Source organism: Coregonus clupeaformis, chromosome 3 (genome assembly GCF_020615455.1).
Source record: "Coregonus clupeaformis isolate EN_2021a chromosome 3, ASM2061545v1, whole genome shotgun sequence".
Lineage (NCBI taxonomy): Eukaryota > Metazoa > Chordata > Actinopteri > Salmoniformes > Salmonidae > Coregonus > Coregonus clupeaformis.
In genome coordinates, this window is record NC_059194.1 from 8,845,554 (window position 1) to 8,868,741 (window position 23,188).

General features: G+C 39.0%; 1 protein-coding gene across 1 annotated transcript; it reads left to right on the top strand.

The window, feature by feature from the left end:
- The first annotated feature begins 9,311 nt into the window (after positions 1-9,311).
- Positions 9,312-13,005, top strand: il21 (interleukin 21). The gene is made up of 6 exons (XM_045209079.1): positions 9,312-9,440; positions 9,725-9,766; positions 12,412-12,525; positions 12,628-12,666; positions 12,792-12,872; positions 12,985-13,005. The coding sequence occupies exons 1-6, from the start codon at positions 9,312-9,314 to the stop codon at positions 13,003-13,005; spliced, it is 426 nt and encodes a 141-aa protein (XP_045065014.1).
- The last annotated feature ends 10,183 nt before the right edge of the window (positions 13,006-23,188 follow it).

A 23,188-nucleotide genomic window follows, 5' to 3' on the forward strand; every position in this document is an offset into this window, starting at 1 on the left:
CTACGTATTTATTTTGATAGTGAAACAAAAATGTGTACATTTAGCTCTATACTCTAGCATTTTGAATTTGAGATCAAATGTTTTACATGAGGAGACAGTACAGAATGTCACCTTTTATTTCAGTATTTATTCATACATACATTGCCTTCAGAAAGTATTCACACCCCTTGACTTTTTCCACATTTTGTTGTGTTACAGCCTGAATTTAAAATGGATTAAATTGAGATTTGTTGTCACTGATCTACACACAAAATCCCATAACGTCAAAGTGGAATTATGTTATTAGAAATGTTTACAAATTAATAAAAAATGAAAAGCTGAAATGTTTTGAGTCTATAAATATGAAACCCCTTTGTTATGGCAAGCCTAAATATGTTCAGGAGTAAAGATTTGCTTAACAAGTCACATACTAAGTTGCATGGACTCACTCTGTGTGCAATAATAGTGACAATTTTTGAATGACTACTTCCTCTCTGAACCCCACACATACAGTGCAATTATCTGTAAGGTCCCTCAGTCGAGCAGTGAATCTCAAACACAGATTCAACCACAAAGACCAGGGAGGTTTTCCAATGCCTCGCAAAGGGCACCTATTGATAGATGGGTACAAATCAAATCAAATGTTATTTGCCACATGCGCCGAATACAACAGGTGTAGACATTACCGTGAAATGCTTACTTACAGCCCTTAACCAACAATGCATTTATTTTTTAATAAAAAAAGTAAAATAAAACAACAACAACAAAAAAGTGTTGAGAAAAAAAGAGCAGAAGTAAAATAAAATAACAGTAGGGAGGCTATATACAGGGGGGTACCGGTGCAGAGTCAATGCGCGGGGGCACCGGCCAACCGAGGCAGTTGAGATAGTTGAGGCAATATGTACATGTGACTATGCACAAATAATTAACAGAGTAGCAGCAGCGTAAAAAGATGGGGTGGGGTAGGGGGGGCAGTGCAAATAGTCCGGGTAGCCATGATTAGCTGTTCAGGAGTCTTATGGCTTGGGGGTAGAAGCTGTTGAGAAACCTTTGTTTGCAATTACAGAGATCATACGTTTCCTGTAGGTCTTGACCAGGTTTGCACACACTGCAGCAGGGATTTTGGCCCACTCCTCCATACAGACCTTCTCCAGATCCTTCAGGTTTCGGGGCTGTCGCTGGGCAATACGGACTTTCAGCTCCCTCCAAAGATTTTCTATTGGGTTCAGGTCTGGAGACTGGCTAGGCCACTCCAGGACCTTGAGATGCTTCTTACGGAGCCACTCCTTTGTTGCCCTGGCTGTGTGTTTCGGGTCGTTGTCATGCTGGAAGACCCAGCCACGACCCATCTTCAATGCTCTTACTGAGGGAAGGAGGTTGTTGGTCAAGATCTCGCGATACATGGCCCCATCCATCCTCCCCTCAATACGGTGCAGTCGTCCTGTCCCCTTTGCAGAAAAGCATCCCCAAAGAATGATGTTTCCACCTCCATGCTTCACGGTTGGGATGGTGTTCTTGGGGTTGTACTCATCCTTCTTCTTCCTCCAAACACAGCGAGTGGAGTTTAGACCAAAAAGCTCTATTTTTGTCTCATCAGACCACATGAACTTCTCCCATTCCTCCTCTGGATCATTCAGATGGTCATTGGCAAACTTCAGACGGGCCTGGACATGCGCTGGCTTGAGCAGGGGGACCTTGTGTGCGCTGCAGGATTTTAATCCATGACGGCGTAGTGTGTTACTAATGGTTTTCTTTGAGACTGTGGTCCCAGTTCTCTTCAGGTCATTGACCAGGTCCTGCCGTGTAGTTCTGGGCTGATCCCTCACCTTCCTCATGATCATTGATACCCCACGAGGTGAGATCTTGCATGAAGCCCCAGACCGAGGGTGATTGACCGTCATCTTGAACTTCTTCCATTTTCTAATAATTGCGCCAACAGTTGTTGCCTTCTCACCAAGCTGCTTGCCTATTGTCCTGTAGCCCATCCCAGCCTTGTGCAGGTCTACAATTTTATCCCTGATGTCCTTACACAGCTCTCTGGTATTGGCCATTGTGGAGAGGTTGGAGTCTGTTTGATTGAGTGTGTGGACAGGTGTCTTTTATACAGGTAACGAGTTCAAACAGGTGCAGTTAATACAGGTAATGAGTGGAGAACAGGAGGGCTTCTTAAAGAAAAACTAACAGGTCTGTGAGAGACGGAATTCTTACTGGTTGGTACAGTAGGTGATCAAATACTTATGTCATGCAATAAAATGCAAATTAATTACTTAAAAATCATACAATGTGATTTTCTGGATTTTTGTTTTAGATTCCGTCTCTCACAGTTGAAGTGTACCTATGATAAAAATGACAGACCTCTACATGCTTTGTAAGTAGGAAAACCTGCAGAATCTGCAGTGTATCAAATACTTGTTCTCCCCACTGTACATTTTATGGACACAGTCAATTTTACAATAATTATATTTTGTTTGTTTTTACTCTTGAACTTCTTCTACTCTCAACCTCTCCGATAATTTGCATGATGCCCATCCGGTTTGCTTCTATATGCCATATCTTTCTGTGCTCTTTCACAAAAGCTCTCAACCTATAACCTATATACTTATTATGGACACAGTATGCTTACATTATTAGTTATCTTGTTGTTATTAGTTGTTAGTTGTTATTAGTCCCATCCTTCAATTCCATTCAACACCTCCCATCTATCTCTTAACACCATCCATATTGGATTTCTATTTGCCATATATTTTTCAATTGTACTGTGATGTTTTACAAAAGTTCTGAACCATTCTATTTTCCTTGTTTCTACAGATTGTAAATTGAAAATAAACATGTTTGCTAAAAGTATTATATTATTGATTGATTGACTACGACTTTTCAGATCATCATTCCTAGAACACAATTACTACATCAAGCTTGTGACTCTACAAACTTGTTGGATGCATTTGCAGTTTCTTTTGGTTGTGTTTCAGATTATGATGTGCCCAATAGAAATGAATGGTAAATAATGTATTGTGTTTACAGTGAGGGAAAAAAGTATTTGATCCCCTGCTTATTTTGTATGTTTGCCCACTGACAAAGACATGATCAGTCTATAATTTTAATGGTAGGTTTATTTGAACAGTGAGAGACAGAATAACAACAAAAAAATCCAGAAAGACGCATGTCAAAAATGTTATAAATTGATTTGCAATTTAATGAGGGAAATAAGTATTTGACCCTTCTGCAAAACATGACTTAGTACTTGGTGGCAAAACCCTTGTTGGCAATCACAGAGGTCAGACGTTTCTTGTAGTTGGCCACCAGGTTTGCACCCATCTCAGGAGGAATTTAGTCCCACTCCTCTTTGCAGATCTTCTCCAAGTCATTAAGGTTTCGAGGCTGACGTTTGGAAACTCAAACCTTCAGCTCCCTCCACAGATTTTCTATGGGATTAAGGTCTGGAGACTGGCTAGGCCACTCCAGGACCTTAATGTGCTTCTTCTTGAGCCACTCCTTTGTTGCCTTGGCCGTGTGTTTTGGGTCATTGTCATGCTGGAATACCCATCCACGACCCATTTTCAATGCCCTGGCTGAGGGAAGGAGGTTCTCAACCAAGATTTGACGGTACATGGCCCCGTCCATCGTCCCTTTGATGCGGTGAAGTTGTCCTGTCCCCTTAGCAGAAAAACACCCCCAAAGCATAATGTTTCCACCTCCATGTTTGACGGTGGTGATGGTGTTCTTGGGGTCATAGGCAGCATTCCTCCTCCTCCAAACACGGTGAGTTGAGTTGATGCCAAAGAGCTTGATTTTGGTCTCATCTGACCACAACACTTTCACCCAGTTCTGTATATGTGCTTTCTTGAGCAGGGGGACTTTGCGGGCGCTGCAGGATTTCAGTCCTTCACAGCGTAGTGTGTTACCAATTGTTTTCTTGGTGACTATGGTCCCAGTTACGTTGAGATCATTGACAACATCCTCCATTGTAGTTCTGGGCTGATTCCTCACTCATGATCATTGCAACTCCACAAGGTGAGATCTTGCATGGAGCCCCAGGCCGAGGGAGATTGACAGTTATTTTGTGTTTCTTCCATTTGCGAATAATCGCACCAATTGTTGTCACCTTCTCACCAAGCTGCTTGGCGATGGTTTTATAGCCCATTCCAGCCTTGTGTAGGTCTACAATCTTGTCCCTGACATCCTTGGAGAGCTCTTTGGTCTTGGCCATGGTGGAGAGTTTGGAATCTGATTGATTGATTGCTTCTGTGAACAGGTGTCTTTTATACAGGTAACAAGCTGAGATTAGGAGCACTCCCTTTAAGAGTGTGCTCCTAATCTCAGCTCGTTACCTGTATAAAAGACACCTGGGAGCCAGAAATCTTTCTGATTGAGAGGGGGTCAAATACTTATTTCCCTCATTAAAATGCAAATCAATTTATAACATTTTTGACATGCATTTTTCTGGATTATTTTGATGTTATTCTGTCTCTCACTGTTCAAATAAACCTACCATTAAAATTATAGACTGATCATTTCTTTGTCAGTGGGCAAATGTACAAAATCAGCAGGGGATCAAATACTTTTTTCCCTCACTGTAAATAGGAATAGAATATGTTTCTGAACACTTCTACATTAATGTGGATGCTACCATGATTACGGATAATCCTGAATAAATCCTGAATAATGACGAGTGACAGACGAACAAAGATCCTACCCTCAAGACATACTAACCTCTCACCATTACCAATAACAGGAGGTTAGCGTTTTTTGGGGGTATGATATTTATGCCTCTGCAACTTTCTCACTTTCTTATTTACAATAAAAGTAACTCCAAAATGACAATACATTATTTAACATGCATTCCTATGGGGCACAACATAATCTGAAACACAACCAAAATAAAAACGGTAAAACAGATATGTATGAAAATACCCTCAAAGAAAAGGTGACATTATGTACTGTCGCCTCATATGAAACATTTGATCTCAAATCCAAAATGCTAGAGTATAGGGCCAAATTAAAAGTTTTAGCTTCACTGTCCAAATAAATACGTAGGGGAGTGTACATTTTAAAAAAAACTGCAGTGAATTCCATTGATTTAAACTTCAAATTTGAAGTTAGACTTTAGCTGTTAGATTTGTCCATATAATTATTTATTTTACTATTTTTAGGGTTGTTTAGTTTGACCACAAACTAATTTACTTAGTCTTTAGTATAAAGCTCTAACAATATGAATTATTTTACCATCAAAAGGGTTGATTGTCAAGAAAGTGGTGAGTAGTAATATTTCTCAGTACTAGGTCACTTATTTTATCCCCTCCCTTCAAGGACTTGTTTAATATGTTTCTTTGGACAGGGACAATGTACAACAAAAACAAAAAACAAAATTGTGTGTTGCACCAGATTTATATATATAACCGCTAATTTCCATCTGTAGTCTCTGGGCAGATTACTTCCAAGCACTTGATAACAGATTACAAAACATGTTCTCCCTTGAGCAAGAGCAATACAGTTGTATTTTGAATTAATTTGTTAATGCACAGACATGATCCATACGCATTCATATTTTTATTCTATCTGTATTCTTTTCAATCAAACATTTTATACTACCACCCTAATTTTGATTGTCCATTAACTATCATAAAATAAGTGTACATTAACTGTGTACATACAGTTGAAGTCGGATGTTTACATACACCTTAGCCAAATACATTTAAACTCAGTTTTTCAACATTCCTGACATTTAATCCTAGTAAAAATTCCCTGTCTTAGGTCAGTTAGGATCACCACTTTATTTTAAGAATGTGAAATGTCAGAAAAATAGTAGAGAGAATTATTTCTTTCAGCTTTTATTTCTTTCATCACATTCTCAGTGGGTCAGAAGTTTACATACACTCAATTATTATTTGGTAGCATTGCCTTTAAATTGTTTAACTTGGGTCAAACATTTCGGGTAGCCTTCCAAAAGCTTCCCATAATAAGTTGGGTGACTTTTGGCCCATTCCTCCTGACAGAGCTGCTGTAACTGAGTCAGGTTTGTAGGCCTCCATGCTCGCACACGCTTTTTCAGTTCTGCCCGCAAATTTTCTATAGGATTGAGGTCAGGGCTTTGTGATGGCCACTCCAATACCTTGACTTTGTTGTCCTTAAGCCATTTTGCCACAACTTTGGAAATATGCTTGGGGTCATTGTCTATTTGGAAGACCCATTTGCGACCAAGCTTTAACTTCCTGACTGATGTCTTGAGATGTTGCTTCAATATATCCACATAATTTTCCTTCTTCATGATGCCATCTATTTTGTGAAGTGCAGCAGTCCCTCCTGCAGCAAAGCACACCCATAGCATGATGCTGCCACCCCCGTGCTTCACGGTTGGGATGGTGTTCTTCAGCTTGCAAGTATCCCCCTTTTTCCTCCAAACATAACGATTGTCATTATGGCCAAACAGTTTTATTTTTGTTTCATCAGACCAGAGGACATTTCTCCAAAAAGTACGATATTTGTCCCCATGTGCAGTTGCAAACCGTAGTCTGGCTTTTTTATGGCGGTTTTGGAGCAGTGGCTTCTTCCTTGCTGAGCGGCCTTTCAGGTTATGTCGATATAGGACTCGTTTTACTGTGGATATAGATACATTTGTACCTGTTACCTTCAGCATCTTCACAAGGTCCTTTGCTGTTGTTCTGGGATTGATTTGCACTTTTCACACCAAAGTACGTTCATCTCTAGGAGACAGAACACGTCTCCTTCCTCAGCGGTATGACAGCTGCGTGGTCCCATGGTGTTTATACTTGTGTACTATTGTTTGTACAGATGAACGTGGTACCTTCAGGCGTTTGGAAATTGCTCCCAAGGATGAACCAGACTCGTGGAGGTCTACCATTTTTTTCTGAGGTCTTGGCTGATTTCTTTTGATTTTCCCATGATGTCAAGCAAAGAGGCACTGAGTGGTAAGGTAGGCCTTGAAAAACATCCACAGGTACACCTCCAATTGACTCAAATTATGTCAATTAGCCTATCAGAAGCTTCTAAAGCCATGACATCATTTTCTGGAATTTTCCAAGCTGTTTAAAGACACAGTCAACTTAGTGTATGTAAACTTCTGAACCACTGGAATTGTGATACAGTGAATTATAAGTGAAATAATCTGTCTGTAAACAATTGTTGGAAAAATTACTTGTGTCATGCACAAAGTAGATGTCCTAACTGACTTGCCAAAACTATAGTTTGTTAACAAGAAATGTGTGGAGTGGTTGACTCCAACCTAAGTGTATGTAAACTTCCGACTTCAACTGTAAGTGTACATTAACTATCACAAATGAAATGAAAGTAATGAAGAGTAGGTAATTATCTAGTTCCTTATTACAGTTCATGAATATTGTCTGTACAGCTGTAATGAAGCCACATGTCTTGCACTGCGTTTAACACGGTTGACCACAGAAAACAACTCTCACTCTGATTTCACAGTGACAGAGTTCTCCAAGACAGCTACCTTCACTCAATGCAAAACTGCTCACACAGGCATATACTACACAATCACACCAGGTCGTATTGGTAGATTCACATGACTAGACAAGGAAAGTTGTGATTCATCTCATGTCTGAGGACACAAATCCCTTCCATGAGTGATAACCAACTCTCAGACAACTAAATGGACTCCCTAGGAATGAAATAGCCAGTTCCACAGAGATACCACTTCCCACAGGACAATAAGGGGTGCTCGTCAGGGCCTATCCCCTATATAATGACACTATGAGTACTGCTAGTGTTACTCGCTTCACAGCTCGTAGGCTCAGTCCCCACCCACTATTTCCTTTATGCTGAAACAAAGACCAGGGCGACAGGGAAGGAGGGGTTTTCTCTTGAATCTGTCACAAGCTCACTTCCTCCTCTCAGATAGGAGCCAGTAGTACAACATCCGCTCCATAAGAAGATGGAACTCCTTAGTTAACCTCAGAACGCTGACGCTGCAGAAACCGGCTAACGCACACTTGGACACTACACCGCTTCCTGTCTGACTAACACTGGAGGTTATCTCACATGAAATCATGGGGATGCTTGTTCAGTTTTCCCCAACAGGGAATTATTATGACACCGTTTGGAATCAAACAAAACAAAAAAGATAACAGAGGTTAAAAATAACTCATGAAGTGTTAAAGTACTGCTATAATGGCAAATTGTTCATTAAATATACTTTCCCCAAGTAAAAAAACACTCGCATTTCCCCCCAATTTGATTATCAAATGAATAACATTGGGTAAATTGTAAAGGTATGATTTGTAACTAGGCATAATGTTTTGTATATTGTTATTTGACATTTGTTCAATTTAAAACGTATGAGTTAAGTGCCAGAGCTAATGAAATTGTGAAGTGTTTTGAAACACTCAGCCACCACAGATGATGTAAGACTGAACTCATTACATTCTTATTGACTAATGAGTCAGTGACCCCCACACCAACCTAAAGATGCAATCATAACACGTGACAATACACAGAAAATACTGTGCTGCTGAACTTCAGCCAGGGTCCTACACATGCTGGTAACCCCTAGCTTGTATGTCTGTTTGAAATCAACAGCCCTCTCTCCAGCTTTCACTGGTTTCTATGGAATTGTTTGTTTGAGATTTCACCACCGTGGGATTCATGCGGAATTCTACCATAATTATCAAAACTATACATTTCCCAAAATGAGCAATACCATAAGGACAGAAACTGATAATATAACATAAGCTGAATTTTAAATTAGGTTTCAGAAGTAATAAACAGCAGGCCTCAGTCTCGGGGGTAGGTTTCAGGTGGGAGTCTGGTTTCAAGGGTCCCTTTCTGTTTTGGTGCAAAAGTATTTCGTCCCAGAAGAAGGAAATATTGTGGAGTGCCCTTAGTCATTGTTGTAGTCCTTCAAATAATTTCCTGTTGTTCCTACAGGCTATGTTTGTGTAGGAGGCCAACCACACACAAACAGCTATTTGATGTGTCTGCGGATACATTTAGGCTATTGTCACCTATGGCACTTATTAGATGTATAGGTCCTCTGATTCAGAGTGAATCTGCTCTGTAGTTTCCTGCCTTGTGTGCAGAAAGTATGTTTTCGTTGTCACTCTCGCTTCCGTACACCCCACGCACCCACCACTTGATGCAACTCGGAGCTCACGTTGTGGTAGTAGCCAGTGGAAAAGAAAATGTCATTACTCATTCAATCATACTTTCCACAGTTTTCCAATATCTCAAACGTGGTTTTCCTGTGTCCTGATGGACAAATATATAGGTAAGTTAGACACCTGTCCGCATTACCAGTAACTGTTTTGAACAGCATCCTTTGGGTAATTTGTGCCATCGTTAGAGAAAGTTAAGAAACGATGAAGCTGCTTGTTTGTTGTCTTCTAGCCGTCACCTGTTGTGTTTTGGTGGATGCAGTCAAGGATGAGAGATCACTGAAGCTGACTGAAGTACTAAAGGAATTAAAAGCGCTAAACAAAAGTGTGGAGGTAGGTCAACCTGCAATTTATTTAACACTTTCTCAAAGCTTACGCGTTATAAGCGCTTATGTATTTGATGGACTCGTGCAAGAAACCATGAGCTTTTATGAATGATTATAGCATGTTTTATTATGCACTATACTGTGTGATGCAATGCATCTATTGCCTTTTTACATTTATAAAGGCTGTATATGGCTCAGAAATTATTACCATAATGGTAATACTACATTTCTGAGGCTGATATGTATACAATGCAACCTCAGTCCCAATATTATTTTGTTGTTGTCTTGCAGCACAACAGCGTGATGTTGAACACTCCTTCACTGGATATGGAGGTAAGTGATTTTAAAGGGAAAATCTACTATAGCTCATTTACTTTACAGACATATGGAGCTCATGCTAACGTCATTGTCAAACACTCACAAACAAGGAATGACCTCTGTTATTGTCAATGCTATTATTCATGCTCTCCCACCTACTGCATGTCGCATAATGTAGCACGCTAGTACTAGAGCAGGCAATTGTGGTCTTGTGAGGTCAGGAAATAAAGGTCTGATACATTATGGTAAAAATTACATAATCAACAATACTGTAAAGCAATAAACAGTACAATTACATTTGTAATACATTTGCATAAATTGTGTATAGTTAATTGACTATATCACCAATAATTAGTAAATACTTAGTTTAATAGTCTAATTTTATGTAATTCATTTAGTAATCCTTTAGTCATTATAACATGATGTGGAAACACTGGAAAGGTACACAGTACTACTAATTTTTATGGAAAATTATTTTGTTAAACTAAAAAACATTTCAGCTAAATTACTAGCATGAATACGGTCAATTGGTTTTACAATATGTGAATTACTTTAAACTAAACCAAATAAACTAACTGAAAGTATTAACGGACAATCTACTAAATAAAACATGTGTTGGTTTTATCTTAATAAAAAAAAAAAAAAAAAAAAAAAAAAGGTGGAATACATTTACAGCGTTAACATATGATTAGAGTCCCATACTCAGAATCACAAACTCTTTCATAAAAAAAAAACACAACGGATGCAACTAAAGAAAACATCCACTTGATAATAGAGAATGATTTTTCTTTCAGCTATTTATCAGTTGCACTAACAGTCAATCCAGTTTGGCATGTGTTATTGTCAGAGTTCTGTGCATGAATGAGTCAATGTGAAAGTGAGCTCCATGTCATGAATGAGTCAATGTGAAAGTGAGCTCCATGTCTCTTGTGCACATTTAGGAGAACTGTAATGAATAATCACACTACCATTACTCTGTGGCTTATCCCCGAGAGACAAACTGTGCTACTGTGCTGTTAAAGATTCCTTATTAATAAGAATTCCTTGTGGTTTTACAAAATGTTTGACTATATCTTAAAGTTAGCTGAACATAGTTGTCCTAAACTGGACCAAATATTTCATTAGTATACCATGGAACCAGTCTGTTACCAATGTTTCATGGGTGAACATTCGATCAAAGGTTGCCATGTTATCGTTTTGACACTAAATATAAAGTTGTGTCTGAACACTCTTAGATAAAAAGGTGCTTTCTAGAACCTAAACGGGATCTTCGGCTGTCCACATAGGAAAACCATTTTTGGTTGCAGGTAGAACCCTTTTGGGTTCCACGTAGAACCCTTTCCACAGAGGGTTCTACCTGAAACCAAAAAGGGTTCTACCTCGAACCAAAAAGGGCTCTCCTATGGGGACAGCCGAATAACCCTTTTTTCGAAGAGTGTAGCCGTCTAACAGTTATCGTTTGAGAACTCAAAAGTTTGAGGCCCGCCGCATGGGGAAAATAACATTGCCTAATGGTTGAGACAAATGAAAGCCTCAACATGGAAAATGTGTTGTCATGTCAGCAAAGATAGTTATTTTCTATTCTGTGAAACGCCCAGTCAAAGTGGAGAAACTGGAAACAGGCAGCAAGTTAAAACGGTGAAAACATCTCTCTACTGAATCTCAGTGAAGCGGGGAAAGATATTTTTATGTATTGGATACGTTGGTGGAAACATGATCATTTCTTTGTCGGGGTGTGGATGTGATGTGCCATGGTAGACGGGAAAGTCTTACCCTGATAAGCAGAATATGACCTTTGTGTGTCAAGGTTTTGTAGCAAATGATTACACAATCAATATATATTGTAAGAAAAGTTACGACTTATTACAACTAAACTATGTCTCTGAGAGGAGCAACATACTTGAGAGCGGGTCATGTTATGAAATATAGGCATTAGGTGAATGTGGCTCAATAGAATACATTTGGCTGGCATGAACTGGACATTTTGTATGTATTCTGGTAGAAGTTCAGGTTAATTAAATGTAGCAGTGTGATAAATGGCTGATTTATCTTGATAATTGTATGTGGCTTAATTAAGCAATAAGGCCCGAGGAGGTGTGGTATATGGCCAATATACCACGGCTAAGGGCTGGCATGAAGCAAACGCGACTAGGTCCCGTCCATATATTTAGAACAAAAAGACAACAACATGGTCTTGTCTCTGGCAACCGAACCGATAGAACGAATGACCAGCCGGCTTGGGTAGCAACCCTAGATTTGTGTCGGGACTATATCTTGTGAAAGGATGACATAGTTTTGAATAAATTCATCAAAATAGCATTAATGAAAATATGTAAATCATTATTTGAATATGTTGGTAACCCATTGTATAAAAGTGATAATGCCCTCGAATCCGGTGTTTGGAGGATATATTTGCACGGTTTGCTGACCCGAGACGAAACACCAGTGCCAATATATCCTCTAAACACCGCTTCGAGGGTATTTTAACTTAAATACAGCAGTGCCCTCCTGTGGTTCCTATTCCACATTACAACGTTTACATGCAAGTGTAACAGAGTATCAAAATACATTCAAATGATTTCCCTAAACTAGTTTAATTAGTGGAGAATAACCAGTCTTGTTCCATTCCATAATTTATTGTGTCATTTTGCTTTTTACAGGAGTGCTGTTCCCTATATGCCTTGGAGTGCTTCCGGGCGATGGTACCTCATCTCACGGCCAGAAACAAGCAACTTCAGCATAAATTTGCCAAAAGCCTCAGGAACCCACTGATTGTGAGTCACTTAAGAAAATATCAATAATATATATCTATAGAAAAATGTACATAGCAAGACTGTGTGGCAAAATATTAACATGTTGCTTTGTTCGGTTTTTAGTCGACAAGTCTGGACTCCTGCAGTCTAGAGGAGAGAGAGGTGAGCCTTGGGCTATTTTCAGTCCAAATCCAAGAGTAACTTCAAATGAGTATTTTCTCCAGAAAATAAGTTAAATTGTGAGAGCCAACTAAGTTAAAATTTTCTGTGTTCCTTTATTCCCTCAGAAAACAGTCTGCCAAGGATGTGATTCCTATCCAAAGGACAGCCAGAAATGGGTACAACAGTTGGAATCTCTACTTCAAAAGGTATCAGGTTTTTATAAATGAGTCAGACTTTTAACAACAATGTAATCTACACTTCAATGAGAGCAAATGATGGTAGTGTGCAGTGTGCTAACTATCTAAATATGTTTTTCAGGCCATCAGTAGACTGGCGTGAGGAAAAGATTGGGGGGAAATGACGACGTGGAAAAATACATGGGAATGTGTAGAAGACACTACTGTCACCCTACTATTCTATTTATTTAATATTTATTTATGAAATGGTGTTATCCTACTCAAGCTAAAGAACGTTTTTAATGTTTGTATCATGCAGTTTATCATAGATTTATTAATATTTCTTTATTTATTCACATGAACATGTTTGTATACTATTCACATTGTTAGCTGTCAATATATCTAACCCATTACAAACTATGCATCTTATTAAATCAAAAATAAGTATCTCACAATGAGATTAAATCGATTGAAAAGGTGACGAAATTATGAAATAGGAGACAAAGTATTTATTCATCCTTTTTGATGATCCTATACTGTTGCTTTTTGTATTTAATCAATAACATTTCATTGAATGTAAGAAAATTAAATAACGAATATTGTATATGTGTTCTGACTGATTATTTCCATTTGAATCACAAATACAATTTAGCCCATTCATTCACAGCAACAGATAAGGGGGGGTTGTAGATGTTGTTTGTAAACATCTTTCAACACACAAACATTGATCCAAAATATACGTTTACTGTGAAATATAATAAGTACATTGGTTAAATCACCAAAACACAACATAATGATATCAATTTAACCGTTTTAACAACTAGTTAAAACAATAGCAAAAAATGAAACATACATGTTTAAAAATTGCCCTTTGAAGTGCTGAAAGTAATATAGTCCATTACAATGTTTTCACGTTAGGTTATACACTTGTACTACCCATCAAAATGCACTGAACATCTTATTTCCATCCCATTTGTGATTGGTGTTATCATTGAAGACATCTTCCACAGTTGTCACTTTGTATCACAGCGTCTTCTACGTAAATGGCATATATTATAGTATTACAGTACTGTATTGGCCTATATTATGGTATTACAGTACTGTATTGGCCAGTGCAATTTTAGTAAAGCAGTGTGAACCCCACCTCAGCAACTTAATTTTGAATACATGTTTACATACAGTACATATCTGATCTTGTCAATATCAGATTTGTTTTTACAGTAAAACTTACTGTGAAGTAAAGTCATAATAGTCATCATAATAGTACATTACAGTATACAGTGCATTCAGAAAGTATTCAGACTCCTTGACTTTTTTCACATTGTTACGTTACAGCCTTATTCTACAATGGATTAAATAGTTTTCCCCCCTCATCAATCTACACACAATACCCCATAATGACAAAGCAAAAAACAGGTTTTGTAATTTATTTTGCAAATGTATTTTTAAAAAACGGACATATGACATTTAATAAGTTTTCACTTTGACATTATTGGGTATTGTGTGTAGATTGATGAGGATTTGTATTTATTTAATCCATTTTAGAATAAGGCTGTAATGTAACAAAATGTGGAAAAAGTTAAGGGGTCAATAATTTCCGAATGCACTGTATATCATACTTTATGTTTCTACTTTGCAGACATAGGCCTACATTTTCATTATGTAGTTCTCAGAGTCTGTAGTAGACAAACCAGTTAAAAATCTATAGGTTTACCAAACGGTTTAGTGTTTATCAATTAAGAGCAGTCAGATTAAGTAATTGTAAAATGTATTTTAACAAATGAGAAGAGAATCATATCAAAATTAATGTGTGCATTGCATTGGGAAAGGCAATTACTTTATGTGAACATGTATTGATCTGTCAAACATGTATATCTAGATGAAACACTGATTAAGTTGTGAAAAAGTGACTGATTATGTGTTGTACTTAGTCAATCAAAAATGTGCTTAGAGTTTTGAAACTACCTTTTTGATGATCTGATTTGAGTTTTGTATTAAGAGTTGCGAAAATTGTACCACATACCTGTGAAAATTTCACCAAACATAAAAAAAAACTAAATTAGAGTTTTAAAAGGGGAATTTCACCCTGGGGGAATCTGGACTTGTTTTCATCATGTCCGAGGAATTTCTAGGTCAGTGAGATGTGTTTGACACATAATTGCCCAGGAGGAAGGCAGGTCTGGGTTTCGCGTGCTGAGTGATACACCCTATTACAGCTTCCGGTGTATTAATGGGGAGGGGGGAGGGTGGGCCTCTATGTTATACTGATCGCACTATGCATTTTGTGCATGTAGATATGGTTGTCCTTGTTTGATAGAGCCATTGGACCTCTTTCAGCAATGTTCCTATCGGCGATTCATTGCTAAATATACAAGCTGACACATTTTCCAGTCTCTGAAAGATTACAAAAAGTATTGAGTGGTGCTTCGTACTCTGGCCTGTCCCTCCCCCAAGGTGGGCTTTTTTGAAAAGGTAGCGGACACTGACAACACAATCCTTTGAGCAAAACTGAAAGAACTGACCAGACCACAATGGCTTCAAGTGATGCCTCTCATCAACACGAATTTGACAATGGAGCATTTTTTAAATGTTCTATTAGCTAAAGAGTTGGATTTAGCTAGAAGCTCAGCTACAGCCAATGCCAGCACCAAGAGGGCAGATGACAAATACGGTGGAGAGCTAAGTTATTTTTCCTGCAAGTTACCTAGGTAACTTTAGTTTATCTACTGAAACCCATATTGTGTATTGTTGGCTAACATACTACTGTGTTACAGTGGGAGGAAATCAAATAATTGTTCTGTTTGCTAACTTAGGTAGCTAGCTAGCTAAGTTAGCTAAACAACTACAGGTAGCCATATCTATGACTAAAAATTGAAGGTTTTACAATCAGAGATCTATTGTATCTCAATTATTATCTGCAAATGTTAGCACATGACTGGAGTTGGCTGGCTAGTTAGCCTGGTACCTGCTAACTTGTTATGCGCCACGCCTTCAGTTTGTAACTTGTTAGAAAATGTGTAACATCAGCAACTGTAAATAATTGTACTAGCTAGCTTTGTAACATAATTGAGGAGGGTTGACATTGGTTATGACTGACCTTCATGTCTTAAAGTAATGGACTGTCGTTTCTCTTTGATGGACTGTCGTTGGACTGTCGTTTCTCTATTTGAGCTGGTCTTGCCATAATATGGGCCATCTTCTGTATACCCCCCACTACCTTGTCACAACACAACTGATTGACTCAAACGCAAATTCCATAAATTAACTTTTAAGAAGGCACACCTGTTAATTGAAATGCATTCCAGGTGACTACCTCATGAAGCTGGTTGAGAGAATGCCATTTTTTACACATGTATTGTTATGTATGGGAAAATTGAGGAGAAATGGCACCTTTCAATCGTTCTCATACACAATACATTTACTGTCACTAAGCAAAACCCTGCACAACCAAAACTCCCTTCCTCATCTCAAAGACCTATCTGGAAACCTCCCCCAGCCCATTGACTTTGACAGATCATTCTTGTCAATAGTAGCCCTCAGCAGGGGATTTTTGAAGATGTGTCTTTGCATTGTGTTTTGAGAATCAGCAGAGAGAATAATGAGTTGGTTGTGTCATTATTGTTGTAGTCTTGATTGTATACATTTCAGTGTCTCTTGCTCCCACAATCTTGTTGTGCTCCATAACCACAAGGTGTGTCCCCTCCCTCATGCTCGTGTACCCAAAAGGCCGCCGCTTTGGGGTATTTTTTCAGCAGGGCCTGTGGAAGGACTTATACAAAGAGAAAAACGGTAGACTAAACTTATTACATGGTCTGGAAGGTTCTGTGGTCCTCAGGCTACATCTAACCACCTGTAACCATCTCTAACCACCTATAACCCCATAACACAAACCCATACAAACACTACCCAATTCATGTTTATGCCATACTTACTGTAAATTGAGCCATCTTAGCCCTCAGCTTGTAAATATTTTTGCCAAATTACCTTCACTTTGTGCAGAGCTGGGGGTGGAATCACATACTGGTGGAATCAGATCCTGTAACACCTACTACAAAACACACAACAATAAATACACAATTTAGACTGGTTAGCTTAGCACACATAACATGGACATTTCAACATCGTCAGCTTGCTGTTAGCTAGCTTCACTAATTTGGCAGCAAGATTGCTAGCCAGCTGAGAACCATAGACAATTTATACACATTCATCATTGCTACCAACACACAACCAGAGAGTTAGCTAGCTTACGTGATTTTGCCGATGGTTTTCAGAGTTCAATACAGGAGTGTAACGTTTGCTAGCTAACTTACCTAGGCTAGCAGGCTAGCTTACGTTACCTCTAATTGAGAAAAAGGTAGGGGCATGGATCAGTAAACCAGTCAGGATCTGGTGTGACCATTTGCCTCATGCAACGCAACATCTCCTTCGCATAGAGTTGAGCAGGCTGTTGATTGTGGCCTGTGGAATGTTGCCCCACTCTTCAATGGCTGTGCGAAGTTGCTGGATATTGGCGGGAACTGGAACACGCTGCTGTACACGTCGATCCCAGAGTATCCCAAATATGCTCAATGGTTGACATGTCTGGAGAGTTTGCAGGCCATGGAAGCAATGGTACATTTTAAGCTTCCAGGAATTGTGTACAAATCCTTGTGACATAGGGCCATGCATTATCTTGCTGAAACATGTGATGGCGGGGGATGGGTCTCAGGATCTCGTCATGGTATCTCTGTGCATTCAAATTGCTATCGATAAAATGCAATTGTGTTTGTTGTCCGTAGCTTATGCCTGCCTGCCTGCCCATACCATAACCCCACCACCACCATGGGGGTACTCTGTTCACAAAGTTGACATCAGAAAACCACTCGCCCACACGATGACATACATGCCATATGCCCCGGTACAGTTGAAACCGGGATTCATCCGTGAAGAGCACACTTCTCCAGCATGCCAGTGGCCATCGAAGGTTAGCATTTTCCCACTGAAGTCGGTTAAGACACCGAACTGCAGTCAGGTCAAGACCCTGGTGTTGACGACTAGCACACAGATGAGCTTCTCTTAGACGGTTTCTGACAGTTTGTGCAGAAATTCTTCGGTTGTGCAAACCCATAGTTTCATCATCTGTCCGGTGGCTGGCCTCAGACGATCGCGCAGGTGAAGAAGTCGCATGTGGAGGTCCTGGGCTGGCGTGGTTACACGTGGTCTGCGGTTGTGAGGCCGGTTGGACGTACTGTCACATTCTCTAAAACGATGTTGGAGGCGGTTTATAGTAACAGCTCTGGTGGGCATTGCTGCAGTCAGCATGCCAATTGCACGCTCCCTCAAAACTTGAGACATGTGGCATTGTGTTGCGTGACAAAACTGCACATTTTAGAGTGGCCTTTAATTGTCCCCAGCACAAGGTGCACCTGTGTCATGATCATGCTGTTTAATCAGCTTCTTGATATGCCACACCTGTCAGGTGGATGGATTATCCTGGCAAAGGAGAAATGCTCACTAACAGGGATGTAAACAAATTTGTTCACAACATTTTAGAGAAATAAGCTTTTGGAACATTTGAGATATTTTATTTAAACACTTTACATGTTGTGTTTCGATTTTTGTTCAGTATAATTTGCACAGCCAGACAAACAGAACACCACATGGGCATGATGACAAATGTTTTTTTATTTTTTTTATTTTTCTGGGGGTAGATCAGCTTAATATTGCAGATAGATTGTAACTTCCATCAATGTAATTGTCTGCATCACTTCCAATCCTCCATGTTTATATATATATGCATACATACATACATATATATATATACATACACATACACACACATACACACACACACATACATACCCACATACATACATACATACATACATACATACACATACATATCCTTTAAAAATATATATATATTTCCCTTTATTACTTTCCAACCCCGCCACCTTTTCCCTACTTGGAGTAAACTAGTGAACAACAATGCTTAGGCCTCTACTTCCAGCTTATACTTACTATCTACATTTTATGGACACAGTCAATTTGACAATAATTATATTTTGTTTATTTTTTCTCCTGAACTTCTTCTACTCTCAACCTCTACGATAATTTTCATGATGTCCATCCGGTTTGCTTCTATATGCCATATCTTTCTAACTGTGCTCCTTCACAAAAGCTCCCAACCTACAACCTATACACTTATTATGGACACAGCGTGCCTACATTATTAGTTATCTTGTTATTGTTTGTTGTTAGTTGTTATTAGTCCCATCCTTCAATTCCATTCAACACCTCCCATCTATCTTTTAACACCATCCATATAGGATTTCTATTTGCCATATATATTTCAACTGTACTGTGATGTCTTACAAAAGTTCTGAACCTTTCTATTCTCATTGTTTCTACAGATTGTGAATTGAAAATAAACATTTTTGCTAATAGTATTATTATGTTATTGATCGATTGACTATGACTTTTCAGATTACCCAGTAGTGATGACAAATGTTAGTGAAAAACAAACATTTTCAAAAACATCTTGCCTAGAGAAGTTCTGAGATTACTGCGTGTTGGTCGATCGAAGTAAACAATTCTGCAAGTTTTTGGGCATCTAGCGTGGCGGTATCTGCATTCGCAATGAATGCTGGACTTTGTGGTTCACTATGAACAGCAGAATATATAGGAAGTCAAAACTTCCCAATTCTACCAGTGAAATGAAAATGCGCTCATTCTAGCTTGTGGTTTGGATAATGTTGATGTTTATTGGTAGAGCATGGCGTTTGCAACGCCAGGGTTGTGGGTTCGATTCCCACGGGGGGCCAGTATGAAAAAATAATAATGTATGCACTCACTAACTGTAAGTCGCTCTGGATAAGAGCGTCTGCTAAATGACTAAAAATGTAAAAAATGTAAAAAAATGACAAAAACGAATGTTGTTAATATAGCAATGACTATATATAGTGGCAGAGCCAGAGTGAAATTTCCCTTCAACTCTGTGCTTTTGAAATAGACCAAGTCGCCTATGGATATCAAGCATTGAATTGCCTAAATAATGGTGGTTCCTCTTTTCAGCAAGTAGGTGGAGTTATTATTCCTAAAACCAGTGAACTGTTGAGCTGAGCGTAAAGCCTTGTTCACATTGGCAGGTTGAAGTGACTGAAGTCCTATTTTTCTGCATATCTGATTCGAATCTGTTATTTTTCCTGCAGTCTGAACAGCCAAAAAGCACATGGAATCGGATATTTCAAGCCACATTTCAAACCACCTTCTTAGGTGGTTTGAAGTCAGATACAAATCTGATTCCTGGCCATGCGACTTGTGTCTGAACGGTCAAATCTGATTTGCCCTCAAGTGATTTTTAGACTTATTTGGCATATCTTACTAGCTACTCTGTTGACAGTTTGACAAGAACATGAGGTAGCTAACTAGCTTGTTAATTGTTTAGAAACAAATTAGTGAATGTACTAGAAAGCTGAACAGCTACCCAGCTAGCTAGTTGACTCCTGTGGCTAGCCAAAAATGACTAGTTTTGAAAGTTGGATAATTTTGTCCTATGAGGCTTTATTAAAAGTGTTCTTACCATTATGATTTTGAACATTCAAAGCAACTGGGAAACGTCCATGGCAGGCATTGTCACCTTAGCTTGCTACATAACTTCTGAGTGATGGGAAGCATGAGCACCACCAATCAGCTTACACCACTGCACACACCCATTGTTCATATGACAACTAGCGTTGCCATGTCACCAAATTACTTCTGTCTGAACACTTGTAACTTGCTGTTTGGACAGACACGAAATTCAGAGATTCCACCTGGGACCCAAGCGGGGTTGGGTCTGATATAATTGTCACGAGTCTAGGGTACAGTTGAAGTCGGAAGTTTACAGGGAGGCCTAAGTTCCAGTGGGTCAGAAGTTTACATACACTAAGTTGACTGTGACTTTAAACAGCTTGGAAAATTCCAGAAAATGATGTCATGGCTTTAGAAGCTTCTGATAGGCTAATTGACATCATTTGAGTCAATTTCAGGTGTACCTGTGGATAAATTTCAAGGCCTACCTTCAAACTCAGTGCCTCTTTGCTTGACATCATGGGAAAATCATAAGAAATCAGCCAAGACCTCAGAAAAAAAAAAGTCTGGTTCATCCTTGGGAGCAATTTCCAAACGCCTGAAGATACCATGTTCATCTGTACAAACAATAGTACACAAGTATAAACACCATTGGACCACACAGCCGTCATACTGCTGAGGAAGGAGACGCGTTCTGTCTCCTAGAGATGGACGTACTTTGGTGCGAAAAGTGCAAATCAATCCCAGAACAACAGCAAAGGACCTTGTGAAGATGCTGGAGGAAACAGGTACAAAAGTATCTATATCCACAGTAAAATGAGTCCTATATCGACATAACCTGAAAGGCCGCTCAGCAAGGAAGAAGCCACTGCTCCAAAACCGCCATAAAAAAGTCAGACTACGGTTTGCAACTGCACATGGGGACAAAGATCGTACTTTTTGGAGAAATGTCCTCTGGTCTGATGAAACAAAAATAGAACTGTTTGGCCATAATGACTATCGTTATGTTTGGAGGAAAACATGCAAGCCGAAGGAATGGGCCAAAATTCACTCAACTTATTGTGGGAAGCTTGTGGAAGGCTACTGGAAACGTTTGACCCAAGTTAAACAATTTAAAGGCAATGCTACCAAATACTAGTTGAGTGTATGTAAACTTCTGACCCACTGGGAATGTGATGAAAGAAATAAAAGCTGAAATAAATCATTCTCTCTACAATTATTCGGACATTTCACATTCTTAAAATAAAGTGGTGATCCTAACTGACCTAAAGCAGGGAATCTTTACTAGGATTAAATGTCAGGAATTGTGAAAAACTGAGTTTAAATGTATATGGCTAAGGTGTATGTAAACTTCCGACTTCAACTGTATGTGCAATTAAAATGTATTTACAGACTGGACCCGTCCTCTGTTAATTTAATGTGTGTGAGTAGATGAGAACTGTGCAAGCTTGTTATCTATGTCAGCCAATTGTAACACCATAAAACCTATAGCTTATGTCCAGCTGAAACTGGTTCGGGCTGCTCACGTCAGGTGCGCCCACTGCTGAGGAGAGCAAGTGAAAGGAGCCTTGCCCAAGGCTACTGTTGATTGTGAAGATGGAAGCCTTTTTCATTGAAGTAAAACTAAAGTTAGAGGAGAAAGAGTATAGTGAAAAGAAGCCGACAAGGGGAATGTCTTCGGAGACAAGTTTTAGTGGACAAAGATGTGATTAACGCTGGCGTGGCCAAATTGACTGTGTGTGCAACTCGCTATTCAGGTTTGATGCAATTCTTTTTAAACTTTGGTTTATTTATTTTCGTATTTATCATCATTTGTTATTATCATTATTATTATTATTATTGTAGGCCTATTTAAGAATCTAAACCAGTCTTTCATATATGCAAAAAGTATTGTTTTATGTTGTTGATAAATTTGTTGGCTAAATTAAGTTCGAACTGTCTTTTACATTTGGTGCTATATTTAGTTAGGTTTAAATGAGGCCTGTTGTAAAATAAATAGCATTAGCCTATTGCTGTCATTTGTTGGATAGGCCTAGGGAAGGCACTCACCTTTGTTGGTAATCTTTGCAATATAAGGCTTAAACCAGTTCTTTAAATAGACTATGCAATAACTGTTTTGGTTCATTCTGTTGAGGCATGTTCTTTGGCCAAATTAAATTAATGTGTTTGCCGCAATATAATATAATTAGCAGTAGGCTTATAGGGCTACTCGCACTCAAACCATGAAAAGGAAAAACCAAAGAGGGCTAGATGCAAAACTTAAATTTAATGCCGCAATATAATGAATGAGACTGTTCGTATTTTCCCTATAAACACCTACTTTTGATATGACCCTAATACAGTTAAGAAACTTTTGTGAATGTTGGGTGTGGTATGGCTTTATTAGGCTTAGCTGTATGCAGCTTTCCTTTGAGACTCAAAATTGAGCTCATGTGCATCCTGTTTCCATTGATCATCCTTGAGATGTTTCTACAACTTGATTGGAGTCCACCTGTGGTAAATTCAATTGATTGGACATGATTTGGAAAGGCACACACCTGTCTATATAAGGTCCCACAGTTGGCAGTGCATGTCAGAGCAAAAACCAAGCCATGAGGTCGAAGGAATTGTCCGTAGAGCTCCGAGACAGGATTGTGTCGAGGCACAGATCTGGGGAAGGGTACCAAAACATTTCTGCAGCATTGCAGGTCCCCAAGAACACAGTGGCCTCCATCATTCTTAAAAGGAAGATGTTTGGAACCACCAAGACTCTTCCTAGAGCTGGTTGCCCGGCCAAACTGAGCAATCGGGGGAGA